Source organism: Oratosquilla oratoria, chromosome 3 (genome assembly GCF_046742065.1).
Source record: "Oratosquilla oratoria isolate Oo_2021 chromosome 3, ASM4674206v1, whole genome shotgun sequence".
Taxonomy (NCBI): domain Eukaryota; kingdom Metazoa; phylum Arthropoda; class Malacostraca; order Stomatopoda; family Squillidae; genus Oratosquilla; species Oratosquilla oratoria.
In genome coordinates, this window is record NC_134779.1 from 49,380,591 (window position 1) to 49,401,110 (window position 20,520).

General features: G+C 48.9%; 1 protein-coding gene across 10 annotated transcripts in view; it reads left to right on the forward strand.

Moving 5' to 3' along the window:
• Positions 1-20,520, forward strand: part of LOC143022307 (protein groucho-like) — a 152,551-nt gene that overhangs the window by 22,093 nt on the left and 109,938 nt on the right. For all 10 annotated transcript variants that reach the window (XM_076180471.1, XM_076180485.1, XM_076180456.1 and 7 more), the window contains exon 2: positions 8,108-8,211. In XM_076180471.1, coding sequence (XP_076036586.1) covers positions 8,108-8,211 — 104 coding nt within the window. The remainder of the gene's footprint in view (positions 1-8,107; positions 8,212-20,520) is intronic.

A 20,520-nucleotide genomic window follows, 5' to 3' on the forward strand; every position in this document is an offset into this window, starting at 1 on the left:
GAGGTGAGGAAGGTACAGCAGTGTCAATGATTAATTGTGAAAATAATTTTGATTGTTCAGAATTTTCACGGAAGCCAAATATGTATGCATATATTGCAGTAGGCCAGGGCAAGGATGATTTCTGTGGTTAATATTACGCTAGAAGGCCATTAGGTGCAGCTGAATCCATTACCTTTACCCTTCGTGTTATGTGACCCAGGGCAAATAACAGTCACAGGGGTCGAACTCGTGTCTGCGTAGTACCGAGGAGAGTTCGAAACCAGCTTTCCACGATGATGCAGGAGAATATATTTTATCTCCACAGCGTCTAACATGTGCAGAACTTGCCATGGCAGGATTCTCAAAGTGTGTATTGCAGCACGTTAGTGGGTCATCATCTCATTTTATTCGTCAGTGGGACAAGGGGTCATTTAACAGCTAGTTTTGTTGGCTTTCTCATATTTGTACTGTGTGTATGTATTTATATATATGTATATATGCCCATGCAACGCCGGTCATGTGACCTGAGCCACCAAGATGCGAGTATGCGTGCCGGGCGTGTTGACCTGAGCACCGTCCCCTCTTGCTACCTCACTGTTTCACTATAAATACACATTGTTCTGTACTTTGTAACTCATATCTGCTGAAGAGGATCACAGTAAGTGATCGAAATATACAGATCTCTATATCTTCGCTTATTCTTCTCCGAAAGTGGGTCATCAGTATTATTTTACAAATGTGCTACGACATATCTTTGTTGTGATGTGTGTGTATATATATATATATATAATATCCTCTATGATTGTCTTAGGTAAGTGAGGATGTATGATTTCTTAGGTATGGGTTCCTCTGACAGTGATAACGAGGTGAGGGATGGGATGGCGCCCCGGGGCAAGAGGTGGAGAAATGCTGATAACAACAACGTTGTGGGTTAATGAACGATGCAGGAAGGAGGGGGAGGGGGTGGAGGGCCCCGCTCGTTTCCACGTTCGTATCAGCGATTAGAAAAGGACAGAATGCTGGCGGCAGAAGTGGAAGGTTGGTGTTTAGTCGGTTGAAAACAACAAACTACATTCGTTACCTTTTTTCTAGCAAACCGGTTTGTCGGCTTCATGTATTTACGTGTAAATGAGTGATAGGGGGACGCTAATTGCCCTAATTACAGTAATTACCTTGATTGTTATTTTTATGATGTCGAAATTAAAGTTTTAATGAGCCATCGCTGGCCTGTTTTCTGTCGAATGTGGTTATGGATTTCCTCTCACATGGTTGGCGGCATCGAGAAGCCTCATCACCGTTGGATCCAGTATGTCGGCTGGGAACTCTCCCTCCATCCCTCTCCCCTCCTCCCTCCTCTCCTCCTCCTCCCTCCTCTCCTCCTCCTCCTCCTCACTCCCCTCTTCCTTCCTCCCTCCCTCCCTCTCTCCCTCCCTCTCTTCCCTCCCTCCCTCCCCTCCCCTCCTTTCCCCTTCTCTTCTCTACTCCTCCTCGCACCTCTCTCTCTCTCTCTCTCTCTCTCTCTCTCTCTCTCTCTCTCTCTCTCTCTCTCTCTCTCTCTCTCTCTCTCTCTCTCTCTCTCTCTCTCTCTCTCTCTCTCTCTCTCTCTCTCTTCCTCTTCCTCCTTCCTTCCTTCCTCTCTCTTTCTCTGAGCTCATATATACAGCAGACAGATCGTTTTGCGGTCGATGTTAACCTTGCACGCGCGCGCGCACACATCCCATCTCCTTGCTCGTATGTGACGTTTGTGGCTTTTTTTTTCTTTAAGCTTTCAAATCGCGACTGGGGCTCATCTCCGATCTCTCACGTGAGATGTGAAGACGTTAACCACTACACTAACAAGCCGTGTGTGTGTGTGTGTGTGTGTGTGTGTGTGTGTGTGTGTGTGTGTGTGTGTGTGTGTGCGCGCGCGCGCGCGGTTGCTTTAGTTAATTAGATTCAGTAATGACTGTAGCTTTAATATGTCGTAGCCTGACTGCAGCCGGGGTTCCAAATGACGCACAGACAGCCTGTGCTCGCCAGGTAGGTAGGTGGGGCCGGGCTGGCGAGAGCACAGCAGCAGCAGCAGCATCATATGTATGCATAGGAGAAGCCTGTGGTGATAATGATATTGCGTTGGGAGGGGGGTGCTCGGATCAAGTGGATTAGCAGAGTAAGGAATGTGTTTGTAGGGGTTGTGTAGATCAAGTGAAGAGGTTGTGGAAATGTGAACGGTGTTGTGAATGTGGAGAGTAACTGATCCGAGAGCAGCAGGCAGACCGTGTCCGGCTTAGTTTGGAAGTACTTGTGGATACCCCATACCACCCCCACACCTCCTGCGAGTGGAAACATCGCATGGGAGTGCCTTTCCGGGGTTTTGGTCCGCTGGGCAAGAGCCGAGGCGGCGTGGAGGGGCGGTGACGTCGTCGGCTGACAACCCTCACGAGTGTGATTCAGACTACGGTAACGGCGCGGCGCCTGACTTGAAAAAAATGGGCTGCTCGGACATACACCGAGCTCTATAGTGGGTGCCATGAGGGTGATGGGTCGTGCCGTAAGCAGCTTTGGCAAATCTTTGGGTGTGTCTTTGAGTGGCTATATTGTAGATGTAGGAGGGTAAAGGTAGGGGAAAGTGTGGTGGTCGTGAGACCGTTGACGGGTAGCAAAGGCAGGCAGGGAGGCATATTACTTTCATGTTGAGGCACCGCGACAAGTTTAAGAAAAGTGGAAAAGGAGAAGACACAGGCAGAGTTCCGAGTTTATTCCTGGCCAGTTTCGTTGTGGCTGTTGGTGGTGGTGTGCTTATTTGCCCAAGGCATGGCCGTACTTCATGTACTTAAATGATACGGAAGGGTGTGGTTGATGACCTCACGGCAGGAGGCACATAGTTGCGACAAGGCCGTTTGTGTGTGTGTGTGTGTGTTTGTTTGTTTGTTTGTTTGTTTTGGTCTTTTGGCAAGTAAAAGGAAGACCCTGGCGAGACGCGAGAGGAGTCGAGGACGGGTCCGCGTTTTGTGGAAGAAGTTCGTTTGGCACCCACCCTGGCTGTAGTCCTCGCCACGCCTCCTAATAAATAGTTCCTCTTGCCATTGCTTGGGGGGACTTCCGCCTGGGTCAGGAGACTTGATTAGTATACGTAATTAAGGATGTCCTATTCCAACGGCTTAACGTCAGATTCTGTGGTTGTGCGAGGTAATGCGTGTGTGTGTTTGAATCATGCTACTGAAAGTTAGGCTTCCATGGCTTCGTTTTATAAATAAAAAATACAAAGGAAAATAAGACTATGTATAAAATCACCTTCCGTTATTGATAAAGCATCTTCCCTTGGGCTAAAGGAAAATAAGACTGTATAAAATCACCTTTCGTTATTGATAAAACATCTTCCCTTGGGCTAAAGGAAAATAAGACTATGTATAAAATCACCTTCCGTTATTGATAAAGCATCTTCCCTTGGGCTCGCTCGGAAACGGCGCCAGCGCCCCGGTGGTGCTGCAAGTCGTTTGGAGTTGAGGGGAGGGGGGTTGATTGAGGGGGTTTTGGAGACGGTTGGCCGGGAGAGGGTTTTCTTCTCCGATGCGCCTCATGGAGAACCAGTCGCTTGCACGCACGTGGGTAACATTCGTTGGTCTTTGAACAAGAACGGTGTTGCTGCTGCAGAGGGGGCGGCGAAAAGACGATTTTACCTGTGAGTACTCTCGATCGTCGAGTGAAGTCGATGTTCCCCAGTTTGTCAGAAGTAGCGTGATGAAACTTGAGTTGCAAAACGTGTTCGTCTGAACCTGCAGCAGGAATTGGAAAAGGAGCATTTGTAAGGATATGAAATGTACCTATATGTATATATATTATATATATATATATATGTGTATATATATATATATATATATATATAATATAATATACATGTATTATGGCTTCTGAAATGAAACGTTGTTAAACTATAGTAAATCACCAGTAAAATGTGGAGAAACTTAGCTGTATTGACGCAACCCTTGTTTTTTGAATAACCACATTATACTGATATGACTTGATGTTTAGATGCTGCGTTTCTATATAAATCCAGGATGGGTTGTTCATCTAGTGAGGAAAATGCTGCGTTCTCGTTTGATAGATCACGGATCACTGGGACGCAGGGAGATGGCCAGACGCGGCGGCCAAAGAGGCTGGTCGCTCCCACTTTACCGGTTTCTGCACAGACATTAATTGTACTCGGGTTCCCTGAAAAAAAAAAGGTGGGAAACTTCTGAAATTTGTTTGGGCACAAAAGAATTTAAGATTGTTGTTATTGTGGTCACTAATGTTGTCATTCCTTGGACACTTCTTGTATCATTTAGTTCTGTCGCGCGACTGGCTCGAGATTTGTCTCTCTCTTGGATTACCGTAGAATGCTGCTTCATTGACCTGGTTCGTATTCCGCGAGCTGAATTAGTGTTGCGTTTGCCAGAACAAAATGGAACAAATATGTTGCATTGCTGTAATGGTGATTGACCAAGTAAGTGCTTGTGCAGAAGACGTGCGTGTGTACACTAGCATTTGTGCAACTTTGTTTTGGCGGTCGCGTCCCGGTTGTGTGTCGGGACTGGGCGACTTATAGCTAACGATATGATGGCTCGTTTCCTGCCATATGTGCATGTGTATTTGCATTCACGCACACACGATGCTTGCGTGCGTGCCACGTGTTGTGTGCCCATGAGGAGGAAGAGCGGAGGCATGGCTGGGGGGGTCGCATGCCGAATGTGAACCTGCGTGCACAAACGCATTCTGGATGGGCGTGGCCAGGTCGTGGGTGGGGATCGCCTAATTGGCCGCTGAGCTAAGCTGGGTCGGGTTGAGAGGTTGCTGCATCTTGGCGCTTCACGGGTCGTCTACCTCGATTGCAGCCACCAGGGACATGCTGTATCAGTTTCAATGGTGGAGTTGCTAAAGAGATTTGTTCATGTCTATTACGATATACTTGTAATGATTTTACGTCACGAACTCCCTCGTTGAAGGCGAGGACATTGGCTTGTGGGAAGATTTTTGGTTTTGGTGGACGGGGACCAGAGTGGATGATGATGATGCCCTTCTTCATTAATAACGTCTGCGCCACGACCAGGGTTCGAACCCACCCGCGCGTTTTACCTCCATTGGCGCCAATGCTGCGAGACGTGTACGCGGGCGCGTTATAGGAGACCCGAAGCCCCACAGCGGCTGGGATCGGGCCTTGGATTCTTTGGAAAAAAAAAAACGAAACTTGTTGTCTATTAGCCGGGGGCGGGGGTCAATTCCCGTGTCACCGGCCGAAGGAAGGGTGAAGTCGCTAGTTGTCAGCGCTCTGGTGCGGAAAGGTGGAGGAAACAACTGGAGTTGACAGAAAGAGAAAGAGAGAGCTATCTTGGGTCCAGTCAGTCCGGCTCTGAGGACGACGAGGGTTTCAGCTCCAGATGGAAGCGATATGAGGATCTTGATGGCGCCCTTTGAAGATGGGGGGAGGGGGGGCTGGTAGGCAGATGGTTCTAGGTCCATCTTGCAGGAACTTACAGGCACCCAACACGTGATAATAGTAGTAATAATATGAATGATAATGAAATGTTAATATAAAATGACGCCAATAAAAAAAAAAGTAATAATCTGTCTATATACCAAGGGCCTCTTCTTCCCTAAAGCAAAAGTCCTTTTCCCCTCTGTGGGGAGGGTGGCCGAGTCAAAGCACATAACCCCGGGCTCTTAACCCATCCAAGACCTATTGATTGTCCCTTCCATTCAAATACCCTACGGTGTTTATGTGTGTGTGTGTGTATATATATATATATTGCTGTGGTGTTGATAGCATGTTGCAAGACAAAACCGATATGCCCATATAGTTACCTATGAGTTATGAATTTATTCAATCTATATTTGTGTGGTGATGGTGCCAAGTGGTATATGGTGGCCATGTTCGGCCGGAATGTGGGTCTCCTCAGTACGTTGAATCCCGCTGGTCTGCCTCCATGCACCACTTTGCACCATGAATGCACAAGTATAGACCATTCGTAACACAAGGGTAAGCATAAAGGCATGTTAATATTGTCTCGGAACAAGCATTCGTGATGAATGGGAGTATTTGTGCGTGTGGATGGGTCTGGGTGGTGGTGACTGTCAAACACCTCGTGGCGGCGCGGTATGGATGACACTGTCACGCTTGACAACACTATTGGTGCTCTTGTCTGATGCTGCGTCGGAGACTCGGATGGATGGATGGATGGATGGATGGATGGATGGCTGGGTGGATATTAGTACTGGAGTTGTCCTGGAGGCGGTGGCCAGGGTTCCTTGCCCTCCCTGTGCTGTAGTTGAGGGATGCTGTTGGCAAGTTGCTTCTTGCTTTGCGGCAAGTCGACCAGTCGGCACAACGCCGCCGCACGTTGTTCGGTGAATGATGGCAGTACACTTTGATTCTTAGCGTGTGGTTCCAGGCAATTTCATTCTGGTTCTGCTGCATTGGAGCCCTGTCGTTAGGTCATTATTCTGACAGTCGTTGCCACGGTCGTTCTTCCTTTGGGTAATGACTTATATGTCTCTTTACAAAACATTTAAATCGCCTTTATTTACGAGAGGGGCCGAGAGAGAGACGGACCACGTGTGGCACTCGTGATCGACAGCAATTAACCTCCTCCTCCTCCTGTAAAAGATCTCCCCACAGCATATTGGCCTTGTTTAGGGGTTAGGTCGTGACACCCCCTCCCACACTCAAACTTGCCCAGTGGAGTGGGGTACCGGCATGTGCTTTGATGCTTTTCAGTCCAGGGCTTGAACCGAACTCAGACCGTAGAGTCAGCAGACGAGCGTGGTTACACTGCACCAGCAAGCCGATGTATGTATGTATATGTCTGCATGTGACTGTAAGCACAAAAACGAGTGTGTGTGTGTGTGTGTGCGCGCGCGCGCGTGCATGACCGCGCGGCCTCCTCTCGCCCGCATCAGTGTGGTTGTTGCTAATCGGAGCGTTGGTAGTAAAGAGTTAATTTCCGATTCCCTGCAACCTCGTATTTGCTGATTATCATTTTCTTATTATTTTTTTACTTGTTCATCCGTGGACCTGGTGGTGGTAACAACCCGTGGAGGGGAGAAGGGGGGGTGGGGGCTGTGGGGCAGGTGGGGAGAGGGAAGGAGAGCGGGACTGACTGCAGTCGGGCACCACACGAGTTGATTATATGCACAGTCACCGTGATTTATGGCGCAGTTCATCCCGGAGCCAACCTGCGATCAATCCTCCTCCTCCTCGGGGGCGATTAGCGTCTCTTTGACACTGGATTAATGGATACAACCCCCCACCCCGCACCGTGGTTTAGGTACGCGCGTGCGTCTCTCTTGCGTTTTGGGCGACTGGTTCAGGGGCGAGGGGTGCTCTCAAGTTCCCATAATAATATTCCCGTCATCAGAACTCGTTATAAATTCATCACTCACTTTTTTTCTTCTTCTGCTTGAGGTCTTGTATACTTTGCGAAAATACTTTTCACAAGCAAATTTCAATTTATGTGTATGTGTGTGTTTGGGTGCGCGTACGAGCGCGCGCGCACGCATGTGCATGCGTAATATATGTTTATTCTTGTTCATTTGGCATGGGAACGGCCACCGAGACCTCGTGGCTGCTGGAACAGCTCTCTTACCCATCTGGCCAACAGTCGGGGGAGGGGAAGGGGGGAGGGGGGAGCTTGCTCGGGGAAACTGAAGAGTAGCATCACTGGGTGAAGTCAACCCCCCCCTCCCCGGCGTATGCTACTCTTTGATGATGATTAATTTAAAGGGAATCTCTCTCTCTCTCTCTCTCTCTCTCTCTCTCTCTCTCTCTCTCTCTCTCATCTCTATCTCTCTCTCCTGACTCTCTCTCTCCTCACCCACACACACACACACACACACACACACACACACACACACACACACACACACGCACGCGCGCGCGCGCGTGCAAATGACAGGGAAGTTTGGGGCCGAAGACAAGAACGATATATATTTTGGAGATGGGAAAATATTTGAGTGACTGCATTGGCGGTCGCTCTGGTATTGGTTGTAACAGTGGGTGGGTGGGTGTGGGGGTGGTGCGCCGCACGGCGTCTCCTCCTCCTCCTCCTCCTCCCTTCCTTTCCTGGATCCTCCTCCATTTAATGAACTCCTCTTCCTCCTCCTCCACTTGCAGGGACCCCCGCCCCCTGCAGGACCCGGCCAGCTCAAGTTCACCATCGCGGAGACGTGTGATCGCATCAAAGAGGAATTCAACTTTCTGCAAACACAGTATCATGCGTGAGTATTAAGTCTGTGCATCGTTGTGTTGTGCTCTATTTTACCACCCACACATGGCGTGGTACACAGTCTTGCCACTTTCCCGTGTGTGGGAGTTGATTTCGTTCGAGTAAAAACCGCCTGGCTGGCTGGCTGGCTGGCTGCAGACAGAACAAATCGTAAAACGTGACTGACTGGGTCGAGGCGTGTAACCCCGTCGAGGATGGAGAAGGTTCGCGTGACGTTTAGGGCTGATGCTGCTGCGGAAGACGAAGAACGCTCGCCGAGGATGTCTCACCACGGAATGCAGCCTCAAAGTGATGCCCGGTACGAAAGGGGATCATCGAGATAGCCCCCCTCGTTTCCGAGCAAAGTGACTAAGACGACAGCCAGCCAGAATGAAGAGGAAAGTCTCGCTCCGCCCCCCCCCCCTTCGCTGTAAAGTCTTCGTTTGTAGTTCTTGACCCGGCGTGCTTTGGTCGGCAGAGGTTGCTGCAGCTTTTTGTCCTCTCGCCAACCGTCCAAGGGTCGTCTTTCTTCCGTAGTCCCTCCCTCGTTGCTTCTTTCGCGTCCAACTTTTATCGAGGTTGGCTCTTCCCGCTTCTCTTCCCTCCTCCTCCTCCTCCTCTCCCTCACAATGCCGCCGCCGCCGCCGCCGCCGCCGCTTGCTGAGTTAGAGAGGCTGACTGTTCTGCGGGCGTTGCGCGCGCACCCGGCAGGTGGCCGAACATGACCGGACACTGCTTACCTGTCCTCTGCTTACCTGCTCACGCGAGGAGCAATTAGCGGCCGGTTGGAGTGGAGGGAGGGAGCGGAGGGGGTGTGGGAGCGAGTGCGGCGGGAGGGAGGGAGGAAGGAGGCAAGAGGAGTGCGAGAGAAGAACTGTGCCAGCCGGTCGGTCGGTCGGTCGGTATGGAGGTCAAGTCCACGGAACCAAGACGGATTCTCCCGCTCGCGTGACGGATGGAGGGACCCACAGCCCTCCACCTCCTCCTCCACTTCCTCCACCCTCCTTGGTAGAGAGTGTTGTGTGGAGGGGAAAGGATGTCTTGATGCTGTAGTATCTGGCCACTGAGACACGGCAGCGCCCACCCCACCACCACCTCTTCCCGTTCGGAACAGCTCGAGATGTGCCACCACGGGCCTTTTACAGGCTTAATACAACACGCGCCTCTTCCTCCTCCTTTTACTGCCAAACAAAAACGCCCGATCGCTCCCTCGTTCGTGTAGTCCTCTTTCCTCGTACCCCCTGACTGCCCCTTTCCCTCCCCTGCCTCTCAATTACCTCCTCTGCCCTCTCCTCTCTTCTCCTTCCCTCTCCTCTCCTCTCCACATCTGCCCCCCTCGCTCTCCTCCCACCTTCCCTTCCCTCCCCTCCCCTCCCCTCTCTTCTTCCCTCCCCTCTCCTTTCCACCCCTGCCATCCCCCGCTCTCGTCCCCCCTTCCCTCACCTCCCTTCTCTTCTCCCCCCTTCCCTCACCTCCTTTCTCTTCTCCTCCCCATCCCTTTTCTCTCTCCTCCCCGCCCCTTCCCTCCTCTCCTCTCCCCTCTCCACTCTCCACTCGCCCTTTCCTCCCCTCTCCACCCACCCTTCCCTCTCCTCCCCTCTCCACCCACCCTTCCCTCTCCTCCCCTCTCCACCCACCCTTCCTTCCCCTCCCCTCTCCACCCACCCTTCCCTCTCCTCCCCTCTCCACCCACCCTTCCCTCTCCTCCCCTCTCCACCCACCTTTCCCTTCCCTCCCCTCCCCACTCCACCCCCTTCCCCCTTCCGTTCCCTCTCCTCTTGTCCTCTCTCCTTCCCCTTCCTCTTCCTCTTATCCCCTCCCCTTTCCTTCCTTCCCCTCCCCTGCCCTCCCTCCCTTCCCCTCCCACCGCACCCCTCTTTCATTCTTCCCCCGTCCACTTTTCTCTTGTCTCCTTTCCTCATTTCCATATTTCACATCGTTTAAATCTCCTTTTCTTTTCTTTATCTTCAAGATCCTCCCGCCCTCCACAGTCCCACAGCGTGCTCACAGCTCACGCGAGTTCTCTCTCTCTCTCTCACCCACCCACCCACCCATATATATATATATATATATATATATATATATATATATATATATATATATATATATATATATATAGTTTTTCTCTAATGCATACATCATTATAAGTGATGGCTAGCTGTGCATTAATTATTTTCTTAAAGGTATTTTCCATGTACCTTATTATAGATTTATGTTCCTTAGAAAGGAAATTTATGACTTGGCTGTATGTAGTCATATTAGCTAATATGACTACATACAGCCAAGTCATAAATTTCCTTTCTAAGGAACATAAATCTATAATAAGGTATGTGGAAAATACCTATAAGAAAATAATGCAAAACTAGCCATCACTTTTAATGATATATATATATATATATATATATATATATATATATATATATATATAATAACATGTTTACACACACAACCCCCACACACACACACCACACACACACACACACACACACACACACACACACACACACACATATGGGCCTTCCTTCATTGCCTCTGCCCGGAGCCTGGAAGGCCTGGCGGCGTGGCGCGCCCACATCAGAGTGTTGGCGCCCAATTTGCAAAAGGTGGCGAGCTTCTCTCTCGGAGCGCCGCGCGACTGAGTGCGTCCTCGCGTTCCCAGTGTGGTGGAGACGGACGTTGGGGCCGCCCAGGTGGGCGGATGGGGGCTACGGTTTTGTGGCAAGTCGAGATGTCACTCGGACAAATGGGATATAACTGTAAAGGGTCCAGAGGCTGTCCAGAATTAAAGGTGCGGGGGAGAAGAAGGGAGATAGGAGGTGCGAGAGTAGGTGGAAGATTGGAGTGAAGGAGTGGGGGATTTATGATTCGTGGATTAGGGGGGGGGCTCCCCTTGTACTATTTCGGCAAGAAACGTTGAATTGCTGTCGGTATAAAGGATCTTTCTGTGCCCCCCGTTAGTGGGAGAGAGGAGCAACCTCTACTTTTCACCCCTTGAGAGAAGTAGCGAAGAAAAAACACGACCAACTTAGCCCATTTGTCACTACTTTATCCCGCAGTTTGGGAACCCAGTTCTAGGCAGACGGAAACATCAGCGTCTGACAACCAGCTTGGAGGTGTGCGGCGAGGTAGACTGGTTTGCGGGTGTAAAGACGCTGGCCTGGCCTCCGATAACGCTTAATTTGAAAGAAGCAATAGAAGCGACCTAGTCCAGAGTGTCTAGACGAGAAGGAAGAGGGGCAACTTTGTTGGTGGTGGTTGGAGCAGTAGTGAATAGCGTTTAGTCTACCAGCCAGCCAAAGAGCTATCCGCTCTTCCATCCATCCACCCATCCATCCATCCACCCATCCATCCATCCACCCATCCATCCATCCACCCACCCTTCCATCCATCCAGTCAGCAAGCCAGCGTGACAGCGATCAGCAAATCGAGCCGATTAGTCCCAGAGGATCTGGCCATGTTAGGCTTACAGGGGCGCGTTGATGACATTGATTAAAAGCAGACTCGAGCTGCCTGCAGGCTCCAGGCCCACGGCGATGGTTAAGTTAGGAGAGTAATGACGAAATCTCTTGGTGTCTTGGGCTCTTTGTCTGCCGCAGCCAGCCAGCCAGCCAGCCAGCCAGCCAGCCAGCCAGCCAGCCAGCCATGGCCCGAGGCCCGACAGGGCGGCCAATAAAACTGCTTCGCCATCGGGGACTGCTTCGAAAAGTTCGACCTGCCTGTCCACCCCAGTTCAAAGCTAGTTTGGACGCAAACAACAACACGATCATGTACCTGGGCGGGTGGGGGAGGGGGGGATTCTCTCGCAGGAACGTGAATATAGTGGAGGTCGGTTGGTGTGGACCAAGAAACAGTAACGAGCACAGTACAGGCTCAACCGTGTGGAAATAACAAGTAACCGCTCTTACCAAAGGAAGGCGCTGCAGAAGAACCGCCATCTGGTCCGCGCCCCTCAGCCGCGCCTGTGACTGGGCTCGGTCGCTCGCGTTACACTGTTGAGCTGTCGAACTGTGAAGCAACGTTATAATCTCGCAACAAATATTGCGATGATTGATGTGGAGAATTCTGGCGGTAGTGCAGAGGATGGACCGGGAGGGTTATGCGAGCATTGGGAAAGGAGGCGAAACCAGTGGAGGGTAGGTGTGTGTGTGTGTGTGTGTGTGAAGGAGGGAGAGGGGCCGGGATGTTACCTGGAGAATGTGTATGACGAGTGGGGATCACAGGAAACGAGCATGTTGGGCCTTTTGGGATCAAAGTGGACCCACAAGTGACATAGGAGTATGTAGGGGAGAGGAAGGAAGGGGAGGGGGAGTGGGATTGGTGGAATGGTTTCAATAAGAGCGCGAGGAAATCGGGATGGGTTCGTTGCGGGGGGGGGGGGAGGGTTAGGTCGGGGAAGTGCGCGACCCCAGGAGAGCTGGGATAAAGGTTGGTGGATTCCCGGTAGATGGAGATGCGTATTGCGGATTTTAAAGGGTTCACCGTGGGCAGGGACTATCACGGGCGATTTGAAGGGATTTGTTTTTTGTCCCGCTGGTCACAGGGGAAAGGGTTGGACAGAATCGGGGTTGGGGTCAGGCGTGGGACGTCTTCAACGGTATCATTGGGCAGGCAGTCATAATAGAGTAGTGCCTTACGGTCAAGTGGGTAGGCATAACGACAACCTTGAACAGGTTTACAGGAATGTCGAAGTCTATTCAATTTGCGCATGCACGCATAAGCACGCATCAAGTAGTAGTTCGTGGTGGTTGCGAGGAGGAGGAGGTGGAGGAGGAGGAGGTGGTGGTGGTGGTGGTGGGTAGCCTACAGGGATCTTGTTTGAGGAGAAAATTGTTTGCAAGGGAGTAAGAGGCAGGAGGCAAGAAACGCACAAACCAGCGAGGGAGGGAGGGAGGGTATCGATGTGGGGCGGGTACGGGTGGCTGCAGTGTTGTGGAGTTGAATGGCTGGCTGGTTATGGGTGGCGTGGGAGAGGAAAATCGTGGCCCTTTCCCATCCTTCCCATCACAAGCGTCCCCTCACGGTTGCGCTGGAACACTCCCCCCCCCCAACCCTCTTCCCATCAGTGCTGCAGGTTCATCACGGGCGCCCCTCTCATCAAACACCCACGGACGTGGCCAATGCATTCTTCTCCAACTCTCCCTCGCCTGTATTTTTGATCTGTTGGGATCCACCTGCTATCCACTCACAAACCTTTTACCTTCTGTTACACCCGGCACCACTTGTCCGTTCATCCTCCCAGGATATCTGCATCTCTCCATTTTCACAGCGTCACCATGGCACCTCAAATTGTCCCGTTCAACTCTTTCTCCCAATCCCATCCATACCTAACTTTGCCACATTTCGTGCATATGGCTTGGATATATTGTGTTAATGTTACGCTCAAACGTGCATATCACTGAAATATGGAGAACTACTTGTATTAAACTTGTTCATAAAAATGATTGCAGTCAAACCTTCCAATCCATTTGATGTGGACGTTCCCTGCGTCTCTCTTCCAACCGTTTTCTGCCAAGTGACTTCGTTGTCTCGTAGTTCTGATCTATTGGCAGCCTGGCTCGGCTGCTACGTCATGTCGCCTTTCCAAAGTTGCGGGCAAAGCGTGACTGGGTTGAATGTAAACATGGGTCTTATTGTAGGCATGCGTGTATATTATTTGAACTGGTGCGTATGCACTTCACCCCACGTCTTCCTTTTTGTTCGACCTTGTATTTGTGGAACAGGTAGGAGCCGATGAGGTCTTTTAACGAAGTCTTGGGCGTAAACAGTTGGGGACGATTTGGTTTCGTGGAATTTTATTTGCTGGAATGTGATGCATTGTGAAATGGCACCAGAAACTTTGGCGCTTTAAAATAGATGTAGAGAGATGCTGCAGTTGATAAAAAAGATCGTCAATTTTTCTATATTGTACCATCAAATAGGACAGTAGTCGGGGTTGCATATTAGCTTAGAGTCTTCATTCAAAACTAAGCCCGAATGTGTATTTACATTGTTATGGTATAATGCCATGTTGTATAGTTTATAAATGGACAGCCAGTGGATTGACGCCATGGTCAATAGTTGATGAGCCATCATGTTCAGCAAGATTGTGTTCCTTCACCCGTACGCCATGACAGGAGCCCGCTCACTGGTGGTTGCGCATGCGCGTGCACTGCGCAAGCTGTTAGTCATGGTTTTAGGCAGTGGCATGTATTGACTGTTGTTTTGTGTGCGTCTTATATGTTTGTGGGAAATAGATTGAAGTTATAGGGGAGAGGTAGGGGGCGGAAGAGGGAAGCTGCAAAAACGTCAAACGGAGGAGACAAAGACGAAAATGAATCGTTTATTTATTGATGCATATTTTTTTCTGAATAGTGATGGAGCCGACACACTACACAAAAGACAAGCAATCGTCAGGATGTTCAACTGTGTCCGCGTGGGGTACCACCTTTTTGTATGTATGCGTGCGTGTAAGCGTATAAAGTCCAGGATATCTAAAAGCAGCTAGTTGCCCAAGAACTGAAAATACAAAGGTTGGCAGTCTTGCACCATCCCACAGTATAAAAGGCAAAGCACATGAATACAAAGAATATTAAGTACCATATGAATTGTCCATCAAGTGGCGCAGGACTTAATTAAAGCTAATTGGATTGATTTATCCGCGCAAATGTTTTCAATAACGGGAACAAGCTCTAGTAATACGCAATGATATTACTGGTTAATATCGTAACAATTGTGATGAAAGAAAACGAGAAAAATTAGAGATTTAATCTAAATCAGGGTTGGCTGGTTTTGATAAAATGATTGCCGTCGTTGATTTGCATTGTAATTTAGATTGATTATAATTTCAGACAATTTAAAAACGAGAAACGAGACTTGAATCTAAACCAAAGTTGGTCAATCAGTTGATTGATATTGTTGATTTGTATCACAGTTTAAATGAGTGATTATTTCGATAATTGATTTCAGTATAGAATTGGTAAAATCTATAAAAAAAATTAACAATTGTGATGTGACAAAATTATGAAAAAATGTAAGAATATACAAGGAAGTTGACTAATTTAATGTGCTGTTATTTCAACAAATTAAATTTGAATGGAAAACGCTTTAGAATATATAATCAGTTTTTGCAATATTCAATTAGGAACGCATTCATGTAGAATTAGTGCAGTGTAAGGTGTAAAGACTTTGCTGTGTGCACATTACACAACGTCACAATTAGTATCCCATTAGTGCATATTTAATCCATTGTAAAACAGGTTTGACCAATGTAAATAAACAGTTGAACAGAGAAGAGTAAACCTATGTAGATTTGTTGTAATTCTTTATACACGGAGTTTGCAATAATATAAAACAATTTATGGACAGTCAAGTTATTTGCATACCGCCTGGAGTGCCCACCAGAAATAAGAAGGCAGTCATGTCGGGAAGGAAAAAGAAACAAAACCTGGAGTTCTTAATTTAAATTCTACTGTAAAAAATGTTAATTGAAATTTGTGATCTACCTCGGCAATTGCCAGTTTTGACAAGGAGGCTGTCGATATACGGAATAATAATAATAATAGTAATAATAATAATAATAATAATAATAATAATAATGCAATAACAACAACAATAACAAATAATAATAAAAATAAGAAATAGAAATAAATTCAAATAGAAATAGAAAAAAAATAGTTTATCTCTCCCGGAAATGAAAAATTAAATGTTAATCTGATTAATATGAACATTGCTCTCCTGAATTGGATCTGTATCTCTAGAATTTTATTTTACGTTCGTTCGTGAGTATTGAAAATAAATTTAAATAAAAAATCTGATTTAAATAAGATATTTGGATATGTATATGTTTTATTATCATCATCACTGTCCCTGTTCTAAAATATTGATGCTAAATCTGGCAGAGTTCAGAGTGTTTCTGTCTCGGGGGGGTGGGGGGGGTGGGGGGTTGAGAGTAGACAAGCACTAAAAGTACGCTGAAGAGTATTTAAGAGTTTAAGTGGCGCATTGTGGTGGGTAGAGCAGCACTCTTGTGGTTTCGGTCAACTAGAGGGTTTATTGGTGCCATTATGAGTGTCTGGTGACCACCCACTTGTTGGGGGTAAGAGCAGTGGGTGGAAGGAAGGAGGTCCTCTGACTTGGAGGAGGGTGAAGCAACTTTGTCCAAACTTACGATTGGCTCTCAAATTCTACTCCAAAGTGGGCAGGTGGAGGGCTTGCTCGTACTTTAGGAGAGGTGTCCAAGGATGGTTTTGTTGGCTTTCTCAGTACAGATATTTCATCTTGATTGGTAAGAAATAAAGCTCAATCTCGGCAGCATGAGAGGGACTGAAAATTGACTTGTAATTTACCTAATTTGAACGCTTTCATTAAATCACGTTAGGGTCACTGATGTGCTCGTTAAGGTTCTGAAAGAAGTCTAGTAATGAAGGGGAATGGTGATGATGGTGATTATATAAACACAACGATGATGATACCGCGTTTTCAGATTGCTGTGCCCAGTTGAAAACAAAGTTGCCACATAGTGACTAGGTTAATAAGTATGGTACTCTTCATACAGTTACTCAAGATGGCTCCATTGCTGGAACTGCCGCGTTTCTAGCTGTTGGGCCAAAGCACCCAAACAAACTATACCAAGAGATTTTTCGTGCGACACTGGAGTTGAGGGAAAGGTCCATGGGTGGGTAGGAAGGAGTGTACTGCAGGACTAGAAATTAGTTTGCGCTCAAGAAAAGGGAGACTCTCATGAGCTGGGCTAATTTTGTTCTTCGCAGGCTAGCACATACCAGGATGATCCTCTCGTTAGGTTCCACACGAGGAAAGGCCGTCGGATAACTTATTTTTTCTCAATTGAAGGCAGCAACATTCTGCTGAGGGGCCAAAGTGGGGCAAAATGGGACATGGTTGACCGCTATCCTCTTTGGACTAGAGGCCTCTGGAGAACCAAATCATTTGACGTTATAACAGCCAGAATGAAAAAGAATGTAATGTGCGTCATTGCGTTGAATGGGCGAAATACATTTGCATTTGTCTCGCGTCATCATTTGCGTGATATCAATTTGCGTCTCTTGATCATATTGGATGGTGGATCGATCTTCCCCGCTCCTGCTGTTCACCTGGGGATCACCTCCTCCTTTCTTTCTGACCTCCTCCTCCTCCTTTGGTTCCTTCGACTTCCTTGTTTGAGAGAGAGAGTCCAAACCTCTTTTTGGTCTTTGGGGGGTGGGGGTGGTGCACCATCCATCCACCTCGCCCACGCGGATGGCACTGTTTTCGGACAATATTCATACCTGTTCGTATGCACATTCTGTGTGTGTGTGTGTGTGATTCACCACCATGGTCTTGGATCACGTGTTAGACTTGTGATCGACAGCTATTTCCCTCCCGGGAGAGAGCTGAGCTCATAGATGACCGAACTATGGGTAATGCTGTGACCTTACACACACACAACTCCCCTCCCACTAGAGTTGGAGTAACAACTCGCAGAGCAGCGATACTGAAATTATGTCAGCCCTGGGCGGGATTCGAACCCGGACCGCCGTAGTGGCGGCCGCGATCGCTACCACTGCGCCACGAGATTGTGTGTGTGTGCTGGTGTGCGTGTGCATGCGCGTGTAATGCATGTTTTAGTGACTATAATGAATTTCCGAGCGGCTCGTTGCAGACAGGCTCTTTTGGCGGCGTAGTCGGACCTTTCTGCTGCCTTTGCTGCACATTTTCCATTTTTTTTTGTCTGCCGAGGCTCTCTCTCTCTTTAGGAGGAGGAGGAGGGGGGCAGGAGGCTCTTTCCCCGTGCGTGCCATGGTGTGGCACTTTAGGCGGAATTAAATAAAACATTGGGAGCGCCAACTGTGAAAACGCTCCAATCCACTTTTGCTGTCCGCCTCGTCGTCGTCGTTACTACATCATCATCGTCATTGTCGTCGTCATCATCATCGTCGTCGTCGTCGTCGTCGACATGGCAATTTTCACTGCAGATCTAGTTTTGTATTTTCAATCTGCGTAGTTCATATTGTTTTTCTTCGGCATGTTGCTTTCATCTCCCATCAGTACGCTCCCAAATTCATGCAATTTGCTGATGGGGAATTCCTGGAATGTGTAGTACCGGTTTACCAGTACGAGGTGGTGAAGAGCGAAGGGAAAAAAAAGACCCGAAATGGATCGCTTTTTAGTGAAAGTTACTCTTCTAACCGAATAACCCCATCAGGTCAGCAAAGTACTGTGCTGTATAGTTTCAGGAAGCCTTGTGTGTGTGAGTGGGGGGGAGGGCACGGAACCGGAGTGACCCCAGGGTCCGTCCCGCAGCTGAATAAAAGCGCCCGGGGGGAGTTCCGCAGTGACTCTTCACTCAAAGAGTCGTCGGATGGAATTGAGTCGGTCTTCAGTGCTGCGGGATTCTTCAAGTTCGCGTCGTGGTGCCCGCTCGCGCATAATAGCTTCCGCGGCTTCCCGCCGGCGATGTGGCGCGGAGACACTGCTGCTGCTGCTCCTGTCGAGCACCAGGTTGGGGGAGGTGGGGGGTGGGGCACGAGGGGGAGTGCATTCGTCCTTTGGCATAAACAAAGCCTTCCTCGAGTGCTTCCGTGACGCTCGCCCACAAAGGACCAGCGCCGCCCTGATGAAATATACAAAAGGCGAAGAAGGGCTGGAGGGTCGAGAGGATTGCGGGATAGGTGGGCTGGGTAGGTAGGTCTAGCGCAAAGGTAGAGGGACAGAAACAGCACCGCAAGCAGTTGGAGAAGGGAAGAGGACGAAAAGAAGGAGGAAGGGAGGGAGCGGGAGCAGCTGATGCATAAGAAATGGAAGTCATTAGATGCGAGACGGAGAATATAATGACTTAACTTATGAAAACAATGAAGGGCACGAGGAGTAAGTGGAGGATTGAGGAGGAGGAGGAAAGGTGTTGGAGAAATGGGAAGACGATGAGTAGGATAAGGTATGAAGGACAGAGCAATTTTCAACAGTGGGTAACAGACTGCGAGAGGAGCACGGAGTTAATGAAATGCATCGGAGACGTGGGTTAGGCAGGGGGTCGAGAACGGAGCCACCCAGAGCAGCTTTCGAAGTATTAAGGATTGAGACAGACCGAGAACGACGACTTCGGGAGCTTTTAGGTACCAGTGTTGCCGCTTGAACACCAGAGGCACTATTTGAATACGTCTTGGATGCTTCTTGTCCGTAATTGCTTGCTCTGATTACCACAACAACAACAGCACTATCGCCTGCACTCTACGAGTACTACTTTAACTTGGTTGGCATCGTCGTCCTCCACGATTAAAACCTTGTCGCTCGTCGTGTGTGTGCGCTCTCATAATCAAATTCCTTAATTACTGCCGCTATTTAGGTCCACCTTAAACGAGGAGCTCGCGGTGTGTCACCTTACCCGGTGTGTTGGGATTGCCAGAGAGTAAAAACCTTTGATTCGTCTTTTTCGGCCAACCGAGGGTGCAGTTACCGGAGGCGTCTGGAGACGAGCCATTGTTCGACCAGTTAAGAGACGCGTCTATTGGTGCTTGGCCACCATCGGTGAATTTGTGGAATCTATGGGCCATTGCAAGAAGTTTTAAAAGTGAATATTAGTCTAAATGCTGTGTTTTCCAGCCTATCTCATCATTTCGTTGCTACACAGTCAACTTTATAATCCGATTTTATATAATAGATGAATAGCGTAGGTTTTTAAGAGAAGGGAATAGATTTATGGAATGAAATGCCACCGACCGAACGATTTTACCTAAATGGCTGAGCTCGGGGCCTTCATTCCCGATCTGCTATCACTACTACATGTTCCTCCTTTCCTGGCCTTCCTCCTTCCTGCTGCTCTCCTTCATTTATCTCGCTCCCTCCTCTCGTCCTCTCGCTCCTTCTCTTCGTTCCCTCTCGTCCTTCCGTTCCCTCTCCTCTTCCTTCTTTTCTTTTCATCTTCTCGTCCCCTCGCCCTTTCCCGCACCATCGTAACCCCCTCCCCTCCTCCTTCCTCCCCCGCCGCCTCCTCTTCATCGTGCTCCGCTTACTCCTTGTGCGTTCGGGGCCTCTGCAGTGGAGCCTCAAGTGGTTCTTCAGAACACTCCATGTCTTCCAGTCCCACTCCTACCCTCAAGCCCCCACCTCTACCCCCCCCCCGTCGCCTCATTCTACCAAGCACTCGCACCATCTCCTCACCGCATCTTTCTCTTCCTGTCCAATAAAATATTTTCCTTTACCTCTGTTCGTCGCTTCTCCAGGCTCCCAGTGCCTGTCCAGTTCCTCTCCAGTCTTCCTTAGTGTGTCCTAGTCTCCCCAAGTTTTCGTCTTTTCTTATCCTCCTCCAGTTTGCTCCAGTTTGCCTTGCTGCCCGGCGGTGCCTTTGCTC